Source organism: Rhinopithecus roxellana, chromosome 2, assembly GCF_007565055.1.
Source record: "Rhinopithecus roxellana isolate Shanxi Qingling chromosome 2, ASM756505v1, whole genome shotgun sequence".
Taxonomy (NCBI): domain Eukaryota; kingdom Metazoa; phylum Chordata; class Mammalia; order Primates; family Cercopithecidae; genus Rhinopithecus; species Rhinopithecus roxellana.
Genome location: NC_044550.1, coordinates 180,804,077 through 180,826,831, shown reverse-complemented (window position 1 = coordinate 180,826,831; position 22,755 = coordinate 180,804,077). Strand labels below are relative to the sequence as shown.

Below are 22,755 nucleotides of genomic sequence, written 5' to 3'. Positions count from 1 at the left end.
CAAGTTTTCAAGGGCCCACCCTACTTTTCCACAACGGCTGCACCATTTGACACTTGGTGGGGGCATTTTGAGGGCAGGACTGTGTCAGGCTGGCCTGTGAGACCTGTGCACAAGGAGTGACTCCACAACTTGGCTGAGGGACTGCGATGTGGCTGTATCTCGCCAACTGCACCTCCCATCACTTCCTCATCACACCCTGTGCCTGGCCAGGCTGAGCTCTTAGGTGCTCCCATGAGTGCCCTTCCCCAGCCCTGTGTCTTTGCACAGGCTCTTCCCCTTGTGGAACGTCCCCTGCCCGAGGCCTGCCCCATGGGCGCACTGCCTGTGGTCACTCCCCGGGCCCTCAGCCGCCCGCACCGTCTTTGTCCCTGTGAGGCATGGGCTTGTCCACTTGTGCGGGATTCATGACCTTTCTGTCTGCCTTCCTTGACCAGGAACTCCCAGAGCAGGGACTGTGTCGCCCAGCTCAGGATCCCCCGAGCCAGTGAGCCCCTGAGGCAGAGTCGGGGGGTCCCATCGCCTGCTGGAGACTAAGGGTCTGAGCAGTGCCCACGTCAGTGTATGAGTCAGCCCGGCTGCCGTGACAAATACCACAGCCTGGGCGGCCTATGAAGAGAGACGTTGGACTCTCACACTTCTGGAGGCTGGAAGTCCCAGATGGAGGTGTGGAGAGTGGGCTCTGTTGGGGGCCACCTCCTCATAGATGGGGCCTTCTCAATGTGGCCTCCCACGGAAGGCGACAAGGAGCTCTTTGGGCTCTACCCTCATGACCTGACCACCTCCTGAGGGCCCAGCTCCTAATACATTGCCTTGCAAGTTAGGATTTCATCACACAAATTTGGGGGCGGGGGGCACAAACATTCGGACCATAGCAACGAGTGACAGGCCTTGGTTTCCTGAGGCCGAAGCGGGGAGGCCCCGCCGTGTGTTCTGGAGAGTTGCAGCTGGACCCGAGGCCACGTGGCGGGACATGGCACTAGGCAGTGAGACGTACATTTAGCCACACTGAGTGGGAAAATGTCATGCACCTTCCTTCCTCCGCTTCCCTCGGCCTCATCAGCATGACTCAGACAGTGGCGCTGTTGGCAGATGCCCTGCAGACCACGAGTTGTCTGGTGGGTCCCGGGGACTCAAGTGGGCAACAGGTCACTGACCCACAAAGTCAGCCACGTGGGGTGCAGAAGGCGAGGCCCCCACCTGGTACAGCAGAGCCCTTACCCCGTGTCTAGTTTGGATTTTTGCTGCCCTAGGCACAGAGAGCATCTATTGGCATCATTTTTAAAAACGGTGGTACTATGGATACATTAAATTTCCACCTAGACCATTCTTAAGTGTGCCATTCTGTGGCACTAAACACATACACTACACAGTGCTGTGCATCCAGCAACGCCATCCATCCACAAGACCCTCTCATCTTCCCAAATGGAAGCCGTGTCCCCTGCAACACTCACTCCCCGGCCCCTGGCGCCCACGCTTCTACTTTCCATCTCTATGAAGTTGACAACTCTCGGGACCGCATCAAAGTGACATCCTGTGATATTTGTCCTTCTGGGACTGGGCACGGTGTCCTCAAGAGCCATCCAGGCTGTCGCCTGTGTCGGGATTTCATTTCTTCTTAGGACTGAGTGATAGTTCATCGTCCGTATAGATCACGTTTTGCCCATCTGTTCATGTTTATGGACGCAAGGGTCGTCTCCTCCGCTTGGCTGGTGGAGATTCTGCTGCTGTGAACGTGGGTGAGCACATACGCATTCGTGTTTTTAAGGGTCTTGTCAGCAGCTCCGTGGCAGGTGACCTCAGAGCAGGGACCAGGTGCCAGGCCTCATGCGCAGCACTTTCCACCAGCTGCTTTATTCATTCCTCACCACGTTGGTTCTTCACCACCTGTGAAGCGGGAGCTCTTACTGTCCTGATGTGCTGAGGAGGAAACGCATCAGCCATGAGAGGCCCCTTGCCCATGATGCCGGCCTCCAGGCTGGGTGCCAAGTCCTTCGGAACCCGCATCATCTGTGCTCCTGGAGCGCGTCTGTCTTCGTCCATGGGGGCTGCTCTCACAGGACATCACAGCCCAGTGGCCTATACACAGCAGACATTGATTTCTCACAATCCTGGAGGCTGGAGGTCCCAGATGAAGGCACTGTCAGATTCAGTGTCTGGGCAGGGCTGCTTCCTGGTTTATTGATAACGTCTTCTCACTGTGTCCTCACACACCGAAGGGGCGAGGGAGCTCTCTGAGGTCCCTTTTGTAAGAGCACTAATCCCATTCATGAAGCTTCCACGCTCATGAAGTAATCACCTTCCAAAGGCCTCACCGCCTAACACCCTCATATTGGGGGTGAGGACTTCGACACATGAATTTGGGGAGCACAGGCATCCAGATATAGCAATATGTTAGCACATATCGCTAGCAAAACATAGCCTGTGCAATGTCCACCTTCTGGCTGCCCCGGTTACCCCCAGGTGTCCGTTGCAGGTATTTGCTTACCTTTTCTCTTCCAGGATCCAACCCAGAATCATGCATTGCAGTTGGCTATCATGTGTCGTTGTCCTTAATAGCCTTTATTCTAGAATGTTCTCCCTACCTTTCTTCCTTTTCTGTCTTTCTTTTGTGCCATGGACACACTACAGAAGTCCAGACCTGTGGCCCTGTGGCATGTCCCACCAGTTAGGACTGGTCTGTTTCTTCATGTCTGGCTTTGGCTGAGCATTTTGGGCAAGGGCCTGCCTCAGTGATACTGGGTCCTTGCCACTGTGCCCATCAGAGGCACCCAGGGCCCACTGGCTCCCAAGTACTTTCAGATTGTAGCACACCTTGTGTGCATCTAGTGGAGATGAAAATTCTCACACATATGTCTTTGCACCCACATGCAAATAGACATGTAACAGATATTCCTGGAAGAGGAACTGTTGGACGGAAATGCCTTCTGCCAAGCCACCCTCCCCAATGGCTGTCCCAATTTCTACCTGTACCAAAAAGGCACAAGACCCTCATCCCTGGTCCCTCCAAGCCCAGCTCAGGACACTGTCAGTCTTTTAAATATTTGCCAGACCATGGGAAAAGGGGGCGCTTCATGCCTTCCTGGTGCTGCAGAGCCTGAGAGCATTTTCATACATTTCTGGGCCGTTTGTGTCTCTGTGAATTTCCTGTCCCTTTCTTTGCTTATTTTTCTGTTGGGTTGTTTGTCTTTATTGATTCAGGAGGCCGACAGGGCGTGTGGTCTGTGTTTTGCAGGCAGGGAGATGGATCGCTATTGGTTTTAGCATGTGTTCTTCTTGCCGACAGGGGCTGGGCCGAGCTGTGTGTGGAGGGGCTGTGGGTGTGGAGAGGGAGGGGCAGCAGGAGGCGGCCCAGTTTCCGGCCTGGGCCTCCCTGGGGACAGAAGGCAGGGTGTGGTGGAGGGGTGGCACCTCCCAACAGGGAGACACAGCACCATACCCTCCAATCCTCCCTGGTGGATTTTCTCACTGTGTCTCTGTGCTCACCCTGCCCTGGGGCTGCCTGAGACCTCTGGAAGGGAGTTGGCATGCTTAGTCCAGGCCTTCAAGGCTTCCCTCATGGCCCCTCAACATCCTCTGCTTGCCTTTGTTTCTGCCTGGTCTCAGAGCCTCTGCACCGCCATCCCCTCTTCAGCTGTGTCCTTCAGTGCTTGGTGCAGATGTCCTGTCCTCACGAGGCCCTCGGCCCGCCAGTGCCCACGGCAGTCGCAGCAGCCACAGAGGGCACTCACGTCACTGTTCACTGTTTGTCACCCCCCCCAACCTGCCAGCTTCATGCATGATGAGACCCCCACGTCCCCATGTGCCTTGCTCTGACACCTGACAGGTGCTCCCCCCATGGACAAATGCACTGGTGTTAGTGGCACTCAGGACTGTGGTGTGGACAGGGACACTGCCTAACTAGCCCAGCCATCACCTGCCTGGGTTGTTTCCATGGTGGCCAGCTCCCTGTTGACACCTCAGGGGGCTCTGGGAATCGCTCTGTCAAGGGGCATTTGCAATGCTCATTGTCCTGCAGAGATGCTGTCGGGTGGCCAGGACATGGGCCCAGGTGGAGCTGGGCAGCCTGGATGTGTGCAGAGCACAGAGGGATGAGGGGCGAGGAGAGCGGGACCCAGGGAGGAGCTCCAGCCAGGCTGGGGTCTGCAGATCCGGAACCAGGAGGAGGAGAGTGGGACCCGGGGTGGAGCTCCAGCCGAGCTGGGGTCTGCAGATCCAGAAACAGGAGGAGGAGAGTGGGACCCGGGGCGAAGCTCCAGCCAGGCTGGGGTCTGCAGATCCGGAACCAGGAGGAGGAGAGTGGGACCCGGGGAGGAGCTCCAACTGGGCTGGGGTCTGCAGATCCGAAACCAGAAGTTTGCTCTCAACCTGGGAGGCCTGGTGTGCCCCAAAGAGGACACTGTGTGCTGGAGACTGGGAGGCTAGCCTGGCAAGGAGTGGAGGGCCCTTGAGGGTGGTATGGGGACCTCCTGTCTCTACCAGGAGAGATACGGACTGGCAGGCAGGAGGGGGCAGGAGAAGAGATGCCCCACAGGGGACGGGGAGAAAGCTCCCTTAATGGGGACATGTGCTGGGGCACCAGGGTGTAGGTCTCCTGATGAAAAGGGGAAAGCTGCCACTATGGGTTGAATTGCATTCCCACTAAGTTAAGCCCTGACACCTCCGCATGTGACCTTATTTGGCGGTAGGGTCACTGTGGGATGGAACTCATCCAGATGAGGTCATGCTGGATTTGGGAAAGGAGAAGAGGGAAGGTGATGTGAACTCATGCGGGGAGGAGGCCAGGTGATGTCGGAGGCAGAGACTGGAGTGACGTGGCTGCAGGCTGAGGCTCGTGAGGATTGCCGGCCGCCAGCAGAAGCAGGAAGAGGCCAGGAAGGTTCTTCCCAGAGCCCCAGAGCCTGCATTGTCCTCACAACCCCTGATCCGGGACTTCTGGTCTCCAGAACCTGGGAGAGTAAATGCCTGTTGTTAAGCCACTGTCTGTGGCACTGTGTCACAGTGGCGACAGAACACCCATTGAGTCAGGAACTGGGGAACAAAGATGCCAATTACCGAGTGCCTGCCACATGCCCGGGTAGGGGCCAGGCACTTTCACAGGCATCATCTCATTTAGTCTCCCTGCAACCCAGTCCGTGGTATCCCCATTTACAGATGAGGAAACTGAGGCTCTAAGAGGTTCAGTCGCTGGGCCCAGGTCCCAGGGGTGTGGAGTGTTGAGGCCTGTTGCAGGCCCAGGACTGAGTTACTTGAGGGAAGACAGCAGGGTAAGGGCCTTGCTTCATGACGTGTGGCATTGCTAGGGGGCAGGAGTGGCGGTGAAGGAGGGTGGCGGTGAGCAGGCCTTCTGCATTCTGTTTTCTGACTGTGAGGTGCCCAAAGCTTCCCCATGGAGGCATCCAGCACTCAGAGGGAGGCTGGGGGCCCAGTGCTCAGGAGAGGCCACGGCTGGACATCCTTCTTCGGGGACTGGCTGGTCTCAGATCCCTCTAAACCTAAGGTTTTACAATCCTGAAAAAGCACTGGTGTCTTCCTTGCTTTAAGTCTCAGTGAAAATCTCTCCCGCCTGACCCTGTTTCAGGGTCTGATCTCATTACTTCTCAGCTTTTAAGCAGTGTTCAGAAACGAAGATGTGAGTAATTGTACCCCATCCATGCCCCCGTGATGGTTGGCAGCCACAGTGCTGGGCTGTCAGGGAGTGAAGGGTTGTGTGCCGGGGAGGGGGTGAGCATGAGTGATCGGGGGGGGTGATTGCAGCCTCATGGGACCATGCACGCCGTTTCCTTTCTAACCAGGTCTCGCCTGTGTCACTTGAGCCATCCTGCTAGCACACCCCACCTCCACAGAGAGATGTTCAGGCACCCTGAGGCCTGAGCTCAGCCAGCACAGCTGTGCTTGGGGATGCAGGCTGCTGCGCTGGGGATGCAGGCTGCTGCGCTGGGGATGCAGGCTGCTGCGCTGGGGATGCAGGTTGCTGTGCTGGGGATGCAGGCTGCTGCGCTGGGGATGCAGGTTGCTGTGCTGGAGTTGCAGGCTGCTGCGCTGGGGATGCAGGCTGCTGTGCTGGAGGTGCAGGCTACTGTGCTGGGGATGCAGGCTGCTGTGCTGAGGCCAGCAGAGGGTGGCTAAGAGCATGTGAGAGAGTCAGGGAGGGGTCGGAGGTCCTCCCAGACCCTTGTCAGTCCTGCCTGCCCTCCGTGTGCATAAACAGCTCATCCCCCTCTTTTACTAAAGTCATCATAGTTCTCGTCCTGGTCCCCACCCTGGCAGGATGCAGCTGTAGAGGTTAGGATAGAATTTTCTGCACTGCAGGTGGCGACCCAGTGCCTGGTAGGAAATCAGTTTAGTGGGTCGCAGCAGTGTGCGTTATATAAGAAGGTGAGTTGAGTAGAAAGTAGTAGAGCACATCACAAGGAGTAAAGGTGTTTTCTGTGAATTTTTTGTTCGCTACTTACATAGAGTATCAGATAAGTTGCTGCTGCGTGTGGTCAGCTGAGAAATTGTACCCCACCCCAGCATATCAGGTCCTGATCCCTGTGACCTGTGAATATTGCCTTATTTGGAAAAAGGGTCTTTGCAGATGGGATTACACCAGGATGCTGAGATGGGGAGCTGGTCCCGGATGATCTGAGTGGGCCCTGAGTGTCATCACAGTTATTCTAAGAGAGAGGCAGAGTGGGGTGACCACAGAGCCAGAGACTGGAGTGCTGCTGCCGCCACCAGGAAATGCAGGCAGCCGCAGGAGCGGGGCAAGGTAAGGGCAGCCTCCCCTATAGCCTTCGGGGGAGCTCAACCTTGGGGCCACCTTGCTGTCCACAGTCAGGAAATACAGGCCGTCCCAGGAGCCGGGCAAGGCAAGGATAGCCTGCCCTAGAGCCTTCGGGGAGCTTGACCTCGGGGCTGCCTTGACAGCAGCCCAGTGATACGGATTTTGTATTCCAGTCCTGGTTGCACTGCCCTCTGTCCAGACTGTCTCTCCCCTCCCTGAGCCTGGCCAATTCCTCCTCCCTCTCACAGCTGGACTCTGACACCACCTCCTCCAGGAAGCCCCCCTGCTCCCTCCAGGCCAGGTCAGGTCACCCTGTGCTCCCCTGGGTGCCGTCAAGCACACCCTGGGCTCGGGCCAGGCTGCCTCCATTCAAGCTCCAGTAAGGTAGGGCCAAGCATGGCGCCATCTCACAGTGTCTCAGGGAAGCTTAGACAACCTGATACTCTAAAAAGCTGTGGAAAGGCCCGGATCAGTGCCCGGCGCTGGCGCCCGCTCTCCCTGCCATAGCCACTGCAGTTGTTGGGCTTGAGCCAGGAGGACACTGAGGGCCCAGGCAGGACTCAGAAGGCCGACCTCTCCACATGCCCCTCCCCCGAACATTACAGAAAATCCCCTTAACGTGATGGCCTCAAAGCAACGTGATGTTTCCCAGTATGGGCCATCCCGAAACTGGTGTCAGACGCGGCCGGGCCTCGGCCATCCTGCGTCTCCATCCCTGGCCCTCTGAGCCATCAGTACCTGCTGGCTGAGTTCCTTCTAGACTCGAGTGTTCCCCTTCCAGCCTGAGACCACCAGGGCCTCCCTTGGGGGCTGCCTTTGAATAAACTCGATGCTTAGGGGTGGACAGCAGGCTGGAGGCGAGGGGGATCTGAGGCTCCTTCTCCATGGGAACCCCAGGCAGTGCTGAGTGCTGGGAGCCTGCAGGGCACCAGCCATGCTGACTAGCGGAAGCCTGGCTCCAGCAGCCTCCTTGGCCTGTGTCCTGGGCTGGTGCGGTTGGCTTCTCGGTGTCTCCGAGCATGGAAGAGGTCTCCTCTCAGGATTAGGCACAGAACTCTCCAGGCTGCCCCTGCACTCCCATCCATCCAATGACGGGGAGAGGGGTGGCTGGTGATCACTATGGCCTCTTCTAGCCCTGACACTTCTCAAGGCCAGCCCTCCCAGGACCCCAGAGCCACAGAGAGAGAGAGGGAGCGTACCCGTCTCCGCTCCCAGCCCCACTGGCTGCTGCTGAAAGGCGTGTCCGCAGGAGACTCATATGTGCATATAGTTGGCTTGCGAACAGTCATGATGACAGCACAGTGTGGTGGGCTTTGGGGTGGGGTGTCAAGGTTTCAAGTTCTGTGCCCCGGATTTCTCCCCGAATCTTAGAAACACCATCTTTAAACACCTGTCTTACAGCGTGTCTTAGTCTAATTGCATGAATCAGTATGGTAGCTACTGGCCACGTGTGATTATTTAAAATGAATTAAAATCCAATAAAATCTAAAACTGTTTTGCATGGTGCTGGCCATGTTTCAGGTGTGCAGGGGCTGCACGAACTGGAGGCAGATGTGCTGGGTGTGCAGGTGCCACACATCCTACAACGGGGTGCTGGCCTCTGATTCGCCTGTGCAGGGGATTTGAGTGAGTGACAGAGGGAGGGGGGCATACGTATTTCTGCCTTTTATTGCTTTTCCCTTAAAGGTGGCATTGAGAGTGTTTCCTCTGATGTCAAATTATAAATGTCAAAACTCGGGAAAATGTTAAAAGGAACATTTCCTGCCCCTAGCGACTAGACACACCCACCGTGTGTGGTCCTCCAGGACCTCTGCCCCCAGCCTCAGGTCCCTGGATGGGCACAGCCTATGGGGGCACTGGCAGCCCAGTCAGGGGAAAGCCAGGGACAGCCAGGTAGGATGTGTGGTCTCGGTGCAGCGCAACGAAGTCCCACAGACTGGTGGCTTCTAAACAATAGACATTTATTTTTCCCAGTTTTGGAGGCTAGAAGTCCAAGATCAGGATGCCAGCATGGTCAGGCTCTGGGCCCGACTTCTGGGCTGCAGACAGCCGCCTTCTCCTCACACCCTCATATGGTAGGAAGAGCGAGGCAGCCTCTGGCCTCTCCTTACAAGGGCACTCATCCCATGATGAGGCCTCCACCTGCAAGACCTAATTCCTCCCAAAGACCCCGCCTCCAAATCCCATCACACTGGGGTTCAGGATATCAGCATGTGAGTCTGGAGGAGGGGACTCCACATTCAATCCATGGCAGTGGCTTGGGCTAGACAATGACTTCATCTCTTTCCTGCCTTAGAGAGCCAGGGCAAGGAGACCAGCTGTGCAAGGTCACTGAAGGTTTAGTGCATTCGTGTTTTAGAGCCTGGGAGAACATCAATAACCAGCAGGTCCCCTGGTTGAATTAAAATTAAATAAAATCTAAAACTGTGTTCTGCATGGTGCTGGCCATGTTTGGTATGCAGGGGCCACGCGAGCTGGAGGCAGCTGTGCTGGGTGTGCAGGTGCAACGCATCCTACGACGGGGTGCTGGACTCTGATTCGCTAGATAGAGACACGTCTTCTTGTGGTCACACCCACCTGGAAGCTCAGAATGTGACCTTGTTTGGGTGTTTCCGTATGTAATTACGGTAAAGATGGAGATGAGGTCATTGTGGATGAGGGCAGACCCTAAATGCAGTGACTGGTGTCCTCATAAGAGACAAAAAAGGACACGCAGAGACACACAGGGAAGACAGCCCATGACGGCGGGGGCAGAGATGGGGGCCCTGCAGCCACATGCCAAGGGGTGCCTGGAGCCACCCACAGTGGGAAGAGGAAGCCTGAGTCTCCCTACACCCCTGTGGAGAGCAGGGCCCTGCTGGCACCTTCATGTCAGACTTCTGGCCCCCACAACGGCGAGAGAATCGTTATCTGTTGTTTGAAGCCCCCATTTCAGGGAACCCTGGTGCAGGCTGTGACTCCCAGCACACGGGGCTGTGGGGGTTTTGAGCTCACTCGTGCTGCCCCTACACATGGAGGAAGGGTCAGCAGACACTCCCCACCCCCACCACACCTCCCCCACCCCTAGTGCCTTTTGAGAACCCCTTTCCTGAAGGGGGACAGGTGTGTGTCTGGCGTATAGTGTGGCGGGAGTCTATTTCAGTGTGCTGGGAAGGGCTTGGCTCTGCCTCTCCCTGGGCAGAGGGTGGCAGCTGCCACGTGACCCTGTGGGAGACCTGTGGGCCACAGAGGCTCTTCCCCGGCCCACTGCTGCCCGAGCCTCTGTGGGTGCCAGGCCCAGCCACGCAGAGGGAGAGCCGCTGACCCGCTGGCCCTGCACAAGCAGCCACGCTCCATGGGAGTGCCAGGGGGAGACACAGGTAAAGCCCGGACTGCGCTTTTGCCGAGACTATCTGGCTAGGAGCTGCGAGCCCCATGAATCAGATTCAGGGGTCCGGCGGGAAAGGACGGGTCCAGTCAAGTTGTGCCACGTGTGAAGCTTGTGAGCGCCAGCGCCACGGGCGCCAGTGGGTACAGGCTTCGGGGACACTCTCTATGGGCAGCACTGTGGGGTGAGGAGGGTGACCCCCATTATACAGGTGAATCAGCTGAGGCTGGGGACGGGAAGGGTCTGGTCCAACCTCACACGGTGCTGGTATCAGAGCTGCGTCTGGACTCCAGCACCCGCTGACCACAGCGTCTGGGCCTCCCTCCCTCCCTTTTCTTTTTTCCTTTAAGCTGGTGGTTCTTACCCATGGGCAGCTGTGCTCCTGTGCTCCCAGGGGGATACATGGCAATGTCTGCAGGCATTTTTTTTTTCTTTTTTTAGACAGGGTCTCACTCTGTGACCCAGGCTGGAGTGCAGTGGCATGAACATGGCTCACTGCAGCCTCAACCTCCTGGGCTCAAGTGATCCTCACATCTCAGCCTTCCAGGTAGCTGGGACTAAGGTGCACACCACCATGCCTGGCTAATTTTTAATTTTTTTAGTAGAGACAAGGTCTCACTTTGTTGCCCAGGTGGGTCTTGAACTCCTGGGTATAAGCAATTCTCCCATCTCAGCCTCCCAAATTGCTGGGATTACAGGTGTGAGCCACGTGCCTGGCCATCTGGAGACATTTTTGATGGTCACAGCTCAGGAGGGTGTGCCTCTGGCATCTGGCAGGAAGAGGTCAGGCCACTGCTGAGTGTCCCACGGTGCACAGGACACCCACAGTAGGGACTGGCTGGCCCGGTGTCCTGCTGGGGAAATAGCATGAATGCCGCAGTTCCCCGATATTAACATAAAAGACACAGGGCCCATCAGGCTCCTTAGATACGAATGACGAGCAAGTCCAATAGCTCCAATCCTGCATGTTGACCAGGCGGCCTGTAGGGTGAAGGTCATGGCAAAATGTGTGCGGCTAGGGAGAGAGGAGAAAAGGGGGGCAGGTGGAGTAAGATGAGGGGAGAGGGAAGGGAGGGGAGGGAGAACAGTAGGGAGGGAGCCTGGACCCCTGGAAGCAGAGCTGGGGGTACACAGGGGAGGGGGCCTCGGTGGGCCTGACACAGTGCCAGGGCCTCCAGCAGCTCCCCCCTCCCGCTGAAACATTCCCCACTCCATGTGGGGAGAGGCCTGGTGCCCAGCAGGGCCTCATCTCTGAGCAGCCAGACCAGAATCTTCCTTCCCTGGTGCCCTTCTTCTGGCCTGTGGGGTCTGCCCTGTGCAGGGGAACTGGGACTCTTGGCCATAGCTCCCCCGTCAGCGCCTCACACTCTGAAACTCTGGAATGGTACTGAAGGGAGCAGCCCTGGCTAGGGCAGTGGCAGTGGCTCTGGAATCCAACCCATGAAGCTTCAAGCCCTGACTCTGCCTGACCTCACTGTGGGGCCTGCAAGAGACACTTGCGTGCCCATGAGGCCCCAGAAAAAGGGGGTTGGCTGTGTGGCTCCTCCCTCCCAGGGTGTTGTGAACCGAAAGAGGAGACACGTGTGTTCCCAAAAGCACCAAGCTGCAGGTCCCCCAAGGCTGCCCATGCACATCCGAGTGTGAGTTCTCCCTCCTGCCCGGGAGGACGAGCGTGTGTGGCCAGGGTGCTGGAGCGTTCTGAGGAGAGCCATGGATTCCCAGAGGGGACAGCAGGTGACAATGTCCGTGTCCCAAATGGAATTTCCATGGCAGAGGCTGGGACAGGCCTCTCCAGCTCAGCTGAGTCTGCGATGCTTCTCAGGCCCACTGTGCTTCCACCACTTGTGGACAACTGTGCTGGACGGACCGTCACACTGACGGCAGAGCACATGACCATCCCAGAAGCAGCCCCAGCGCCGAGGCCCCAGGCAAACCTGCGGCCATCAACACTGCAGATCACGATGCACATGCAAAGCAAGGGTGTCCACAATTAAAACTCGCAGTCAGGTAGATGTGATTCTATTTATGTAAAATTATACATGTAAAATTATAGTAAAACGAAGAAAAACCTGTAAATCTCTTAGAAGAACCCTCAGAAGTGCATCTTCATGACAGTGGGTCAGGCGATGGTTTCTTAGAAAAGACGCCAAAGCACAAGCCATCATAACAAGACATAGATGACTGGATTTCATCAAAAATCTCTGTGATGCCAAAGACATGGTGAGGAAAGTGAAAACACAACTCACAAAATAGAAGAAAATCTTTGCAAATTAGCAAGCTGACATGGGACTTGCATCTCAAATATACGAATAACTCTCATCCTGTAATCCTATCAAGACAACCAAGTTAAAAAATGGGCAAAGCATTTGCATTAACATTTTTACAAAGAAGATTCCCAAAGGGAGAATCTGCACATGAACCACGCCCAGCATCATTCGCCCACAGGGAACGGCACATCGGAACCTGGTGAGACACAACTACAGATCCACTAGAATGGCTGGATCACAATCACAGGCACACCCAGAGTTGGCTGTGGGGATGCGTAGAAATCAGAACCCGGTGTGGAAAACAGTCTGACAGTTCCTTGACATGTGGCACACAGAGTGACCACAGGACCCAGCAACTCCACTCCTGGGTATCTACCCAAAAGACATGCAAACCTATGTCCACAAGAATATTCACACTCGAATGTTCATAGCAGCATTATTCATAATCACCAGAAAGTAGACACAGCCCCAAAGTTCATCAACTGACTAATGGATGAGCCACATGGTGTCTGTCCATACAACGAATATTTCTCAGCCATCAAAAGGAACGAGGTGCTGATGCCCGCCACACCACAGATTCTCCCTGAAAACATGACGCCGAGTGAAAGAAGTCAGTCGCAAAGGACCACGTGGTGTGGGATTCCGTTCACATGAAACGCCCGGAGCAGGCAAATCCACAGAGACAGACTGGTGGTTACCAGGGCCTGCAGAGGGAGAGTGGGAATGACAGTAAAGGATGCAGCATTTCTTTTTGGGGTGATGGAAATTCTCTAAAATGGATTATGGTGATCAGCACACAGCTCTGTGAAATACCAAAAGCCATTGAGTGTGCATTCCAAACAGGCAAATTGTACTGCTGTGTGAGTTATATCTCAATGAAGTTACGACTTTCACATGTGTACACCGAGCACGTCTGCAGAGCTGGGTAGGCTCTGTGGAGGCGCCGAGAATGTTTCTGAAAGCACATCGAGGCGCTGCCTTATGAGAAGACAGATGAATTATTCTAGGATGCGATATCATATCGTATGTCCCAGGTGTGAGAGTGTGTGGTTTTGTTTGTGGCCTACAGAAACACGTGGTAGAGCCGCCACTGAGCTGTTAAGAGGGGCCGTCTCAGAGTAAAAGGGAAGCAGGGGATTTTAAATTTTCCTTCAACTTTGATGTACTGTTTAGGTTTCTAACCATGAGTAGCATTCCTTAGGTCATCAAAACGAAGTTATTTTTGTCATTGAACCCAAAGGAACCGTGTCTCCGGAGGTTAGCAAGGATCCCGGGCAGGGCTCCCACCCCACGCCACCTCCTGCCCCTCCTCTTGGCCTGTCCGGGTGGAGCCGGGACCTTGTCACCCCAGTTGGGCTATGTGGCCGGGTGCCGGCGCACCCCTGCCTGCCCATGTGTAGACCTGTAGGCTTTGGTGTGTGAGCCGGATCCTGTCGGTACAAGGGTGACGCCCCCAGGAGACCCGCTTTAAGTCAGGGACTGGCTGCCTCTGTTGTGCAGGTGGTTAGCGAATGCCACAGAGCCACTGCGGCCAGTTTCCCCTGCCCAGCCTGGCTTTCCCTGGGCTCCAGGCCAACCATCCCGACGGCCAGTTTTAATTAGACGTGCCGGAAATGCTTCCCTCACACCAGCCTCCCTTGAATCAGCAGATCAGGAGAACATGAGAAGGCTTAGGAATTTGAGGGGAGACGGGAGGGCAGACAGGCAGAAAACCAGTTCTCTGACATAGAGGCCCATAGAGGACAGGCAGGCAGAAAACCAGTTCCCTGACGTAGAGGCCCAGGCTCCAGGCCCTACCCTGCCAGTTGAGAGCTGTGTGATCTGGCTAGGTTACTGAGCGTCTCTCAGCCAGGGTTCCCTTGCAAGCAGCCTGAGGGTGACAACGCCTCTCATACCAGCTGGAGAGGGGGCTGGTGCTGTTGTGCCCACACCATACCTGCACAGGGGAGGGTCAGGCAGGGATTAGAGACCCCAAGTAAGGGATGCCAGCTGTCAGGGGAAGAATGCTCTGAGGACTGCAGTTAGGATTAAGGAGTTCAGACCTGGGCAAAGAGGTCTTCCTCCTGCAGTGCTGGGACACGGTGCTGGGCTTTCAGGGCATTAACCACGTACAGAGGACTGCTCCACACCAGGAGAGCAGCAGCAGGTAGGAAGGAGGCTTGCAGAGTGGGAACGCCAGGGGAGGCAGGCACGGCTTCCGGGAAGACGTCCCCCACTGGTCAGGTCCCAGACGGATTTGCCACCCCTAGGGCTGGTTCGTCCCTCACCTTTCTCCCTCTCCCATCCCCTCATCCACGTGGTGGGGCATGGTGGAAAGGACCAGGGTCAGAGAGGCCTGGGTCCCAGTGGCCTGGGGAGGTGCGTTCCTGCTTGGAACCTCTGTTTGCCCATCGGTAAATGGTGAAGAGAGGACAGGTCCCAGCTGTGCAGGAGGAAAAGAACAATTAGACTAAAGTGGCAGGTACCATGGAGGGTCTGACAGTGGATGGTGTTAAGAAGTGAATGTTCATGTCCCCCCAGCATTCACACTCTGAAGCCCAAACCCCCAGGGTGATGGTGTTTGGAAGAGGGGCCTTGGGGAGGTGATGGGGTTTAGATGAGGTCGTGAGGGTGGGGTCCTCGTGATGGGACTCCTGCCCAGAGTGCTCTCTCTGCCTCATGAGGACACCGTAAGAAGGCGGCCATCTGCAAGCCAGTAAGGGAGCCCTCACCAGGGACTGACCATGCTGGTGCCCTGATATCAGACTCTTAGGCTCCAGAACTGTGGGAGGTAAGTGTCAGTCTTTTTTTTTTTTTTTTGAGACGGAGTCTTGCTCTGTCGCCCAGGCTGGAGTACAGTGGCGCTATCTCGGCTCACTGCAAGCTCCGCCTCCTGGGTTCATGCCATTCTCCTGCCTCAGCCTCCCGAGTAACTGGGACTACAGGCGCCCGCCACATTGCCCGGCTAGTTTTTTTGTATTTTTTTAGTAGAGACGGGGTTTCACCGTGTTAGCCAGGATGGTCTCAATCTCCTGACCTCATGATCCGCCCGTCTCGGCCTCCCAAAGTGCTGGGATTACAGGCTTGAGCCACCGCGCCCGGCCAAGTGTCAGTCTTTTAAGCCACCCCATCTGGTATTGTTCTGGCAGCCCACACAGACCAGGACTGAGGGTGTCCCCTGGGAAATGGAGGATGGGAGCAGGGGACAAAGTGGGGGAACCTTTTCAACCCTCTGTGGCCATTTGGATATGATGGAGATGCACAGGTGACAGCTAGACTCCCCATCCAGGCTGGTGTGGTGTCTCCAGGTCAAGGCTGTGGCCCCATCTTCGAAAGCCTGGGCAGGAGTGGGTTGCAGCTGAGGTGTGGCCAGTATGTGCTTGGGGGCCTATTGGCAGGACCCCAGCCCCCCGGGTCCCTGCACTGGGGACATGTACCACAGAAGCTGGCTGGAGGGAGTGGGGTCCCTGGTGGGACTAGCTCAGCCCCTCAGCTCCTCCCAGAGAGGGAGTTAAGAGCTGGCTTGAGGTCTGGGCAGGTCTTGGTCCAATGCCCAACTGTCGCGGTTTTGCCATTTGCAGCTCCGTGACCTAGGTCGTGGGTGGAGGTGCTGAGTGCAGTCCCTGGTGTTTGCCTGGACACAGGAACTGAAAGATGGCGTGACATGGGTTATTCATCATCACCCCACCCCCCCAACCACTGGACAGCGCCCTGCGGTCACTTAGCGCATTTCCTGTTTCCTATTAGATTTGAGACATATTCACTGGGCATCTGCTGTACACTGAAGGCCTAGAAGAGGTCACCTGTTGGACCAGCGTGGCCACTCTGGCTCCAGGCAATGTGACCCTGGGGGACGAGCCCTGGGCTGGGAGCCTGCAGACCCGAGCCTTGGTGTTGGCCTGGCCACAGACTTGCTGCGTGACGTGGGCTGGGCCACATTGTCTGCCTCTGTGTCGGGGGTGCGGCAGGGAGTCAGTGTACATGCTCTGAGCCCTGACCTTCTGGGATGCCTCCCATGAGCTCCTCAGATGCCCCCTGCTCCGGAAGGGCTGCGCTCTTCTGGTGATGGAATAACATCCTCCAGGACAGTGGGTGCTGGGGGCACCTGGGCCAGCGGCTGGAGGCCTGAAGAGTCCTGGAAGCAGCAGGAGCTGGGCTGGCATCTGCCCGGAGCCCACAGCCAGCCTGAGCAGGGGCGGTGGCCCAGTACCGTCTCTCCCAGCTCTGCCCCTGGAAGGAAGCCCCCACCCCAACTCACACAAACTTCTGCCAGCTCCGTGTAGTCACCGTCACGTCACTGTTCTCCAAAAGCCCGGCCTCGGGTAGGATCAGTGTCCCACTTTGCACATGGAAAATGGGCTCAGGGAAGTGACCAGGGAGCTGGCCAGTCCCTGGTTGGGCTCTGAGGCCAGCTCTGGCTCTTCCCGCCTGCAGGGATGGTGTGTGGACAGGCCCCCACTTACCATGGTTGGACTTACCATTTTTTGATTTTATAATGTTGCAAAAACAATACGCATTCAGTGGAAACCATACTTTGAATTTTGAATTTTGATCTTTTTCTGGGCTAGCGATCTGTGGTACGGTACTGAGACAGTCAATACTGTACTATAAAACAGGCTTTTCGTTAGAGGCATGTGCCCAGCTGTAGGCTGGTGGAGGTGTTCTGAACATGTTTCCGGTAGGCTGGGCTGAGCTGTGATGTTTGTTAGGTTAGGTGTGGTCAGTGAAGTCTCAACTTAGTGATGTCACGAGCTTGCCCCGGGTTCATCAGGACAGACCTGCAATGTAAGCTGAGACGCACTCCTGCTGGTTTCCCACGCTCCCACGACAGAGCACACAGATGGCGCCTGGACGGGCAGACGTTCATCCTCCCACAGTTCTGGAGGCCAGAAGTCCCAGATCAACGTGCCGGTAGGGTCGGCTTCTTCTGAGCCTGCAAGAAAGGACCTGTCCCAGGGCCCCACTCCTGGCGTCTAAGTCTCCATCTTCTCCCGCTTCTTCGTGTCGTGTTCCCTCTGGTTTCCCACGCTGCCACGACAGAACACACAGGTGGGGGATTGTCTGGGGTTGTCTCTGTGTCAACATTTCCCCTTTTTCTGTACCAATTAGATTGGATGAGGACCCACCCTCCAGATCACCTCGCTTTACCGTAACGATGCCTTTGAAGGCCCTGTTTCCAAACACAGTCATGTGCCAAGGTCCTGGGGTTAGGACTTAAACGTGGGCATCTGGGGGTTCTAGTTTGGCCCACGCAGATGGCTTGAGCTGCCCCCTGGCACCGCTCTTGCTTCCTGCCACATCCTCTTCTGGAAGGAAGGGGCAGCGTGGCCACTCGACTGTTTTTCTCTTCCTGCCTCCCAGAGGACAGGCTCCTCTCAGGCTCTAGGGCCGCCAGGCACCCCGCCGCCCTCCGTCTGTGTCTGTCGCTCTGTGAACAGAGCCCATTTGTGGCCAAGAGTGACTTTGTCCTCACGGGCCCCTGCCTCCAGATAGGAAAACCACAGGGTTTTCATGCCAGAAGGAGCTGTGGGACACCCCCACCTGCAGGCCTTGAGGGCGCACCCCAAATCTGAGTGGAGTGGAGTGGCGAAGGGTCGGCTCTTCCCGCTGGGCTGGAAACCCCTTCCCTGACCCCTTAGCCTCGCTCGGGGCTAGTGGAGTTTCAGTTTCCAGAAAGCCCCAACCTCACAAAGCGTCCAAGCAACAAAGCCCCCTGGAGCCAGGGCCTAAGAGGAAATTGTGTGTTTGATTGTTTGTTTTTAAGAGACAGTGTCACTGTTATTTGCAGCACTGTGCAAAGTATCAAGCAAATGGAATCATTTTCTTTGGTGATTTTAAGATTTTTTTTTTAGTAACTAGGAAGCCCGGGCTGGGCACGATGGTTCATGCCTATAATCCCAGCACGTTGGGAGACCGAGGCAGGCAGATCCTGAGGTCAGGCATTCGCGACCAGCCTGACCAACATGGTGAAAACCCGTCTCTACTAAAAATACAAAAATTATCCCAGTGTGGTGGCGGACGCCTACAATCCCAGCTACTTAGGAGGCTGAGGGAGGAGAATTGCTTGAACCCGTGAAGTGGAGGTTGCAGTGAGCCGAGATCATGCCACTGCACTCCAGCCTGGGCAACAGAGCGAGACTCCCTCTCGAAAAAAAAAAAAAAAAAGAAGTAGGAAGCCCGAGACCTGTGCCACAAGACTACATGTCCTCTCCAGCCTTCTTTGGGCTTCTAGATTCTTCCATACCCAGCACCCCCAACTCACCTCACCTCCGAAGTGAGACTGGGGCACTCTTCAGCCCCACAGCCCACACTGAGACATGTTTAAGACCAGTGATTGTGCCAGGACAAGAGTGTCCCCGGGACAGCCTGAGGCTCGCTGGGTCACTTGTTCCCATGGCTCAGCACGGGTCTCTAGGGGAGCCTTGGCATCGCCGGGCCGTAAACAAAGCCGGAGCCTCATTCTGTTTCAAAGAGGTGCCCTTACTTGCTCAAGGTCACACCATCAGTGGGCCCAGGTAGACAGTGGACAGATCCCCTCACCTGGTGAGTTTTTGCATCTGTAAAATAAGGACACTTTGCTTACATTTAGGGTGCAAAGAAAGGTGCTCAGGGCCTGGAGGCTCCAGTGCAGAGCTCAGCACAAGAGTCAATCATTGTCTGTGAATGCGCTGTCAGTACAGAGGGAGCATTTGACGTGGACCTGGAAGGACAAGTAGGGTCTTCCCGGGTGAGATGGGCACACAGTGCTCCCGGGGCAGGAATGGTGGGAGCCCAGGCTGGTGCCGGGACTGTCAAGGACAACTTTGGGAAAGAGTGTGGGATCAGAGGGCAATGAGGAAGTCAGGGAACCAGGTGGGTACCAGGCTTGGAGTGCTGGTTTGGGGTCTGGGCTGTGTTCTGTGGGGAGCCATGGAAGGTTCTTGAGCAGGGGAGGGGCCTAAGCAGAGGGGTGCTGCTTGTGCTTGAGGCCACCCTCCCAGATCTTGCCACCTTGCCAACATGGAGAGCTTGTCTTGGGGACTCCATCACCCTGACTGTCCCCTCGCAGTGAGGCCGACTCAGATTAGAAACTGGGCTGGAGGGAAAAGGGACCAACCCCACGTTTTCCAGCAAGACAGGCCTCCCTACAACCCTGTGGGGCTGGAGGACGAGTCTCATGGGGACCAGCTCCTGCCTGAGCTCTCAGGGGCCTCTAGACATGAGTGTGGAGTGCTATTCCGTAACTGTCCTCTGGTGTCTCTCCAGGTGGCGGTCAGTGTGCAAGGATCCCTGAGCCCTGGCGTGTGTTGAGCTCATGCTATGTGCCAGGCTCAGTGCCCAGCCTCAGCCTCTGATTCTCACCACATCACCAAGAGCTCAGTACAGCCGTGGTCTTCCTGTGCAGATGGCAGGGAGAGGCTCCAGAGGTGATAACTTTCCCAAGAGCATGTGGCCTGGAGCTAGCAGGGCTGGCCCAGACCATAACACAGGTCTCTGAAAATCACCAGGACTCCTCTTCCTGTGGTTGTGTTTGGCTGTGATGTCCTGCATGAAGCCCAGAGAATCTGGGGCTTGATTCCCTTGAACTGTCCTGAGGTTTACAGTTGATCTCTGGGGTGGGGTCAGCCCATCATTTCTTCCCGTGGTGAGCAGCTGGTCCAACAGGATGCTGCATGGGGGCATAGGAGAGAGGCCCAATGGGAATTGGCCAGGACACCCTGCTTGCATCTAGAGTAAGGGGAGTTGGCTTCTGGATCCATGCCCAGGAGATAATAAAGTCATCCCAGTATGGTTAGGACTTCTCAGTCGAGCCTAGGAGAATGGTGATCACAGGGCATGGGAGAAGCAGTCTTTGGGGCCAGAGGAACACCGAGAGGTGGGTGGAGCCCAGGCAAGGCTGAAAGGAAGGAAGGTTGCAGTGGGGCACTGCAGTGGGTGGAGTCTGCTGGGGGTGGAGCCTGTGGTGGGTGGAGTCTTAGTGAGTAGAGCCTGTGGTAGGTAGAATCTGCAGTGGGTGGAGTCTTAGTGAGTGGAGTCTGTGCTAGGTGGAGTCTGCAGTGGGTGGAGTCTGCAGGGGGGGAGCCTATGGTGGGTGGAGTCTTAGTGAGTAGAGCCTGTGGTAGGTAGAATCTGCAGTGGGTGGAGTCTGTGGTGAGTGGAGCCTGAAGCAGGAGAGTCTGCTGTGGGTGGAGTCTGTGGTGGGTGGAGTCTGTGAGTGTGACTTGCAGTGGGCAGGGGCAGTGGGCTGTCAATCAGTCATTGGCAGCTGTCTTTGACTGGAGATGGGTAGCTGGAGAACGGCAGACTTGGGCTTGAATCCTGGCTCTGCCACTCCTCCCTGTGTGGCTTTGGGCTGATCACTAAATTCTCTAAGCTTCCAACTGCCAAATGGGCAAAAGAATATCTACCTCCAAGAGTGGCTGTGAAGATTCCAGGTGAGGTCACGCCAGGCTTTGAAGGGCATTTCCCTTCTTGGATCAAAACAGCAAGTGCCTCCTCCACTTGGAGAAAGTGACTTTACTGTCTCTAGAGAGATCTGGAGCCAGCCTGTGCAGAGATGGTGAGGAGACCAGGCGTCGCCACTGAGTCCCCTCTCCTGCCGTCTATACCAGGGAGTTTTTGTAGGCGCAGAGATAAAATGCATGAGGCTGATTTGTAAACTGTAAACTGCTATCCTCATCAAATCTAACTTTTTGCTTGGTGGGCAAGTTCCAGAAATTAGATCAGGAACAATTTGGAACCTAGTATTTTTTTGGAACTGTTCCTCCAGAGCAGGGAAGCTGCTGTGATCGATGTTATGTGCCGCCAAACCTTCCAGAGAGTGAAAACCCCTTTCTCAATGAACTCACATCCTCATGCTATATCCAATCGTTGTATCGCTTAAGAAATATTCAGTAACAAAAGCAACTGGGGATTTTGTAACACTTTCTGGCAGCCTTCACTTTTTAAAAGTCCCTTGAGCATCTACCTACAACTGAAAACCGTAGTCCCCGGATGCAGAACATAGGTCGAGCCGTTTGTCTGCAGACAATCATGGTGTGCAAATGCATTTACAGACCCCTTGCAAAATCTCCAGGGTCCTCAAGTAACCCGTTCCTGGTCATCTTGTGTAAGCCCATGTGTGATAGCAGAAGTGGGATCGGAGAGGGAGGAGGAGGTGGCCAGCCTTGGGTTTGGAGGGGGAGCTTCTAAGCAGGATGGGATGGGGTTCCTGCCCTTGGGGCGCATGCACAGAGGGAGCTGTGTAGAAATGATGGGAGCAAAAGCTTTGCAAAGAGGTCTTCTGATGTCTGGGGCCGTCACTGTGGTGGCATTCTGGTTTTCCATGGCTGCCTAACAAACCACCCCAAGCCTCAGTGGCATACGACAAACATCCTGTTACATTCGTGGGTTGGGAGGGGCTGCCATTCAGAAAGGGCGCAGTGGGCATGCCTTGTGTCCTCTCCACAATGTCTGTGGTTTCACTGGGCAGACCCAAAGGCTAAGAGCGACTCAAGAGCTGGGAGCCAGAATCCTCCGCAGGTGTCTTTGCTGGCACGTCCTGCAGTCAATGCTGGCCATCCACGGGGACTTCCGTGGTCTTTCTGCCAGAACAGCGGCATGTGGGCGCTATGTGTGGCCACAGTGTGGAGTGGTTTGGGCTTCCTCCCAGCATGGCCACCGGGTTTCCACGATGAGCATCCTAAGAAAGCAAGGCAGAAGCCGGGGGTATTTGATGACCCAGCTTGGAAGTTCTGTCATGTCCTTTTCGGTCAAAGCAGTTGCAGAGGTCCACCCAGGTTCAAGGTGAGGGGCTTTAGACCCCATCAGGTAATAGGAGAAGGGTCGATGCGGTGTTGTAGGAGGGCATGTGAGAACGGTTGTTGTGATCGTCACCTTTGAAGATGCAGCGTGCCACAGGGCTCTGCTCACGCAGCCCGTGGGGAGGCTCAGAGGGATAAGCTCAGAGGCTTCCAGAAGGACACCGTGGGAGGTGCTGAGATGGCTGGATGCTACTGTCGCATGCTGAGGGGAAGGTGGTTGCAGGTCAGTGTGAGGTGCCTGTGTTCATCCTGTTCCCCAAGCACATCCTAGGGTTCAGGCAGTGGCAGGGGGTTGGGCCTCCAGGTGAGCCCAGCAGGCATGGAGCCCACCAGCCCTACAGAGGAGACAGATGTCAAAGGACACATTCTGTGCAGCAGGCGAGCATGACAGGAGGGGTGGCTCATGGACTCAAGTGATCCCCGCCATGAGCTGGTTCACTGGACAGAAAGAGGAGTTTGACTGTCGATGTCCAGGCCAGCCCTGGGAAGGGCACTGAGGGCCAGGGTGAATGACACCCCAGGAGGTCGTGATTTGGGGTGACAGTGATGCCGGGAGGGGCATGTGGAGGTCAGGAGCCTGTGGCATTTTCCCGT

At 55.9% G+C, this 22,755-nt stretch overlaps 1 protein-coding gene across 29 annotated transcripts in view; it reads left to right on the top strand.

Moving 5' to 3' along the window:
• Positions 1-22,755, top strand: part of ABLIM2 (actin binding LIM protein family member 2) — a 193,940-nt gene that overhangs the window by 21,458 nt on the left and 149,727 nt on the right. For 20 of the 29 annotated variants that reach the window (XR_004055365.1, XM_030924678.1, XM_030924646.1 and 17 more), the window contains exon 1: positions 10,016-10,125. The exons of the other annotated variants lie outside the window; for them this stretch is intronic. Coding sequence is in view for 19 of the 20 variants with exons in the window: in XM_030924678.1 (XP_030780538.1) it covers positions 10,101-10,125 (25 nt within the window). In the remaining variant the exon portion in view is untranslated. Of the gene's footprint in view, positions 1-10,015; positions 10,126-22,755 lie in introns of those variants that run through there. 29 annotated transcript variants of the gene reach the window in all.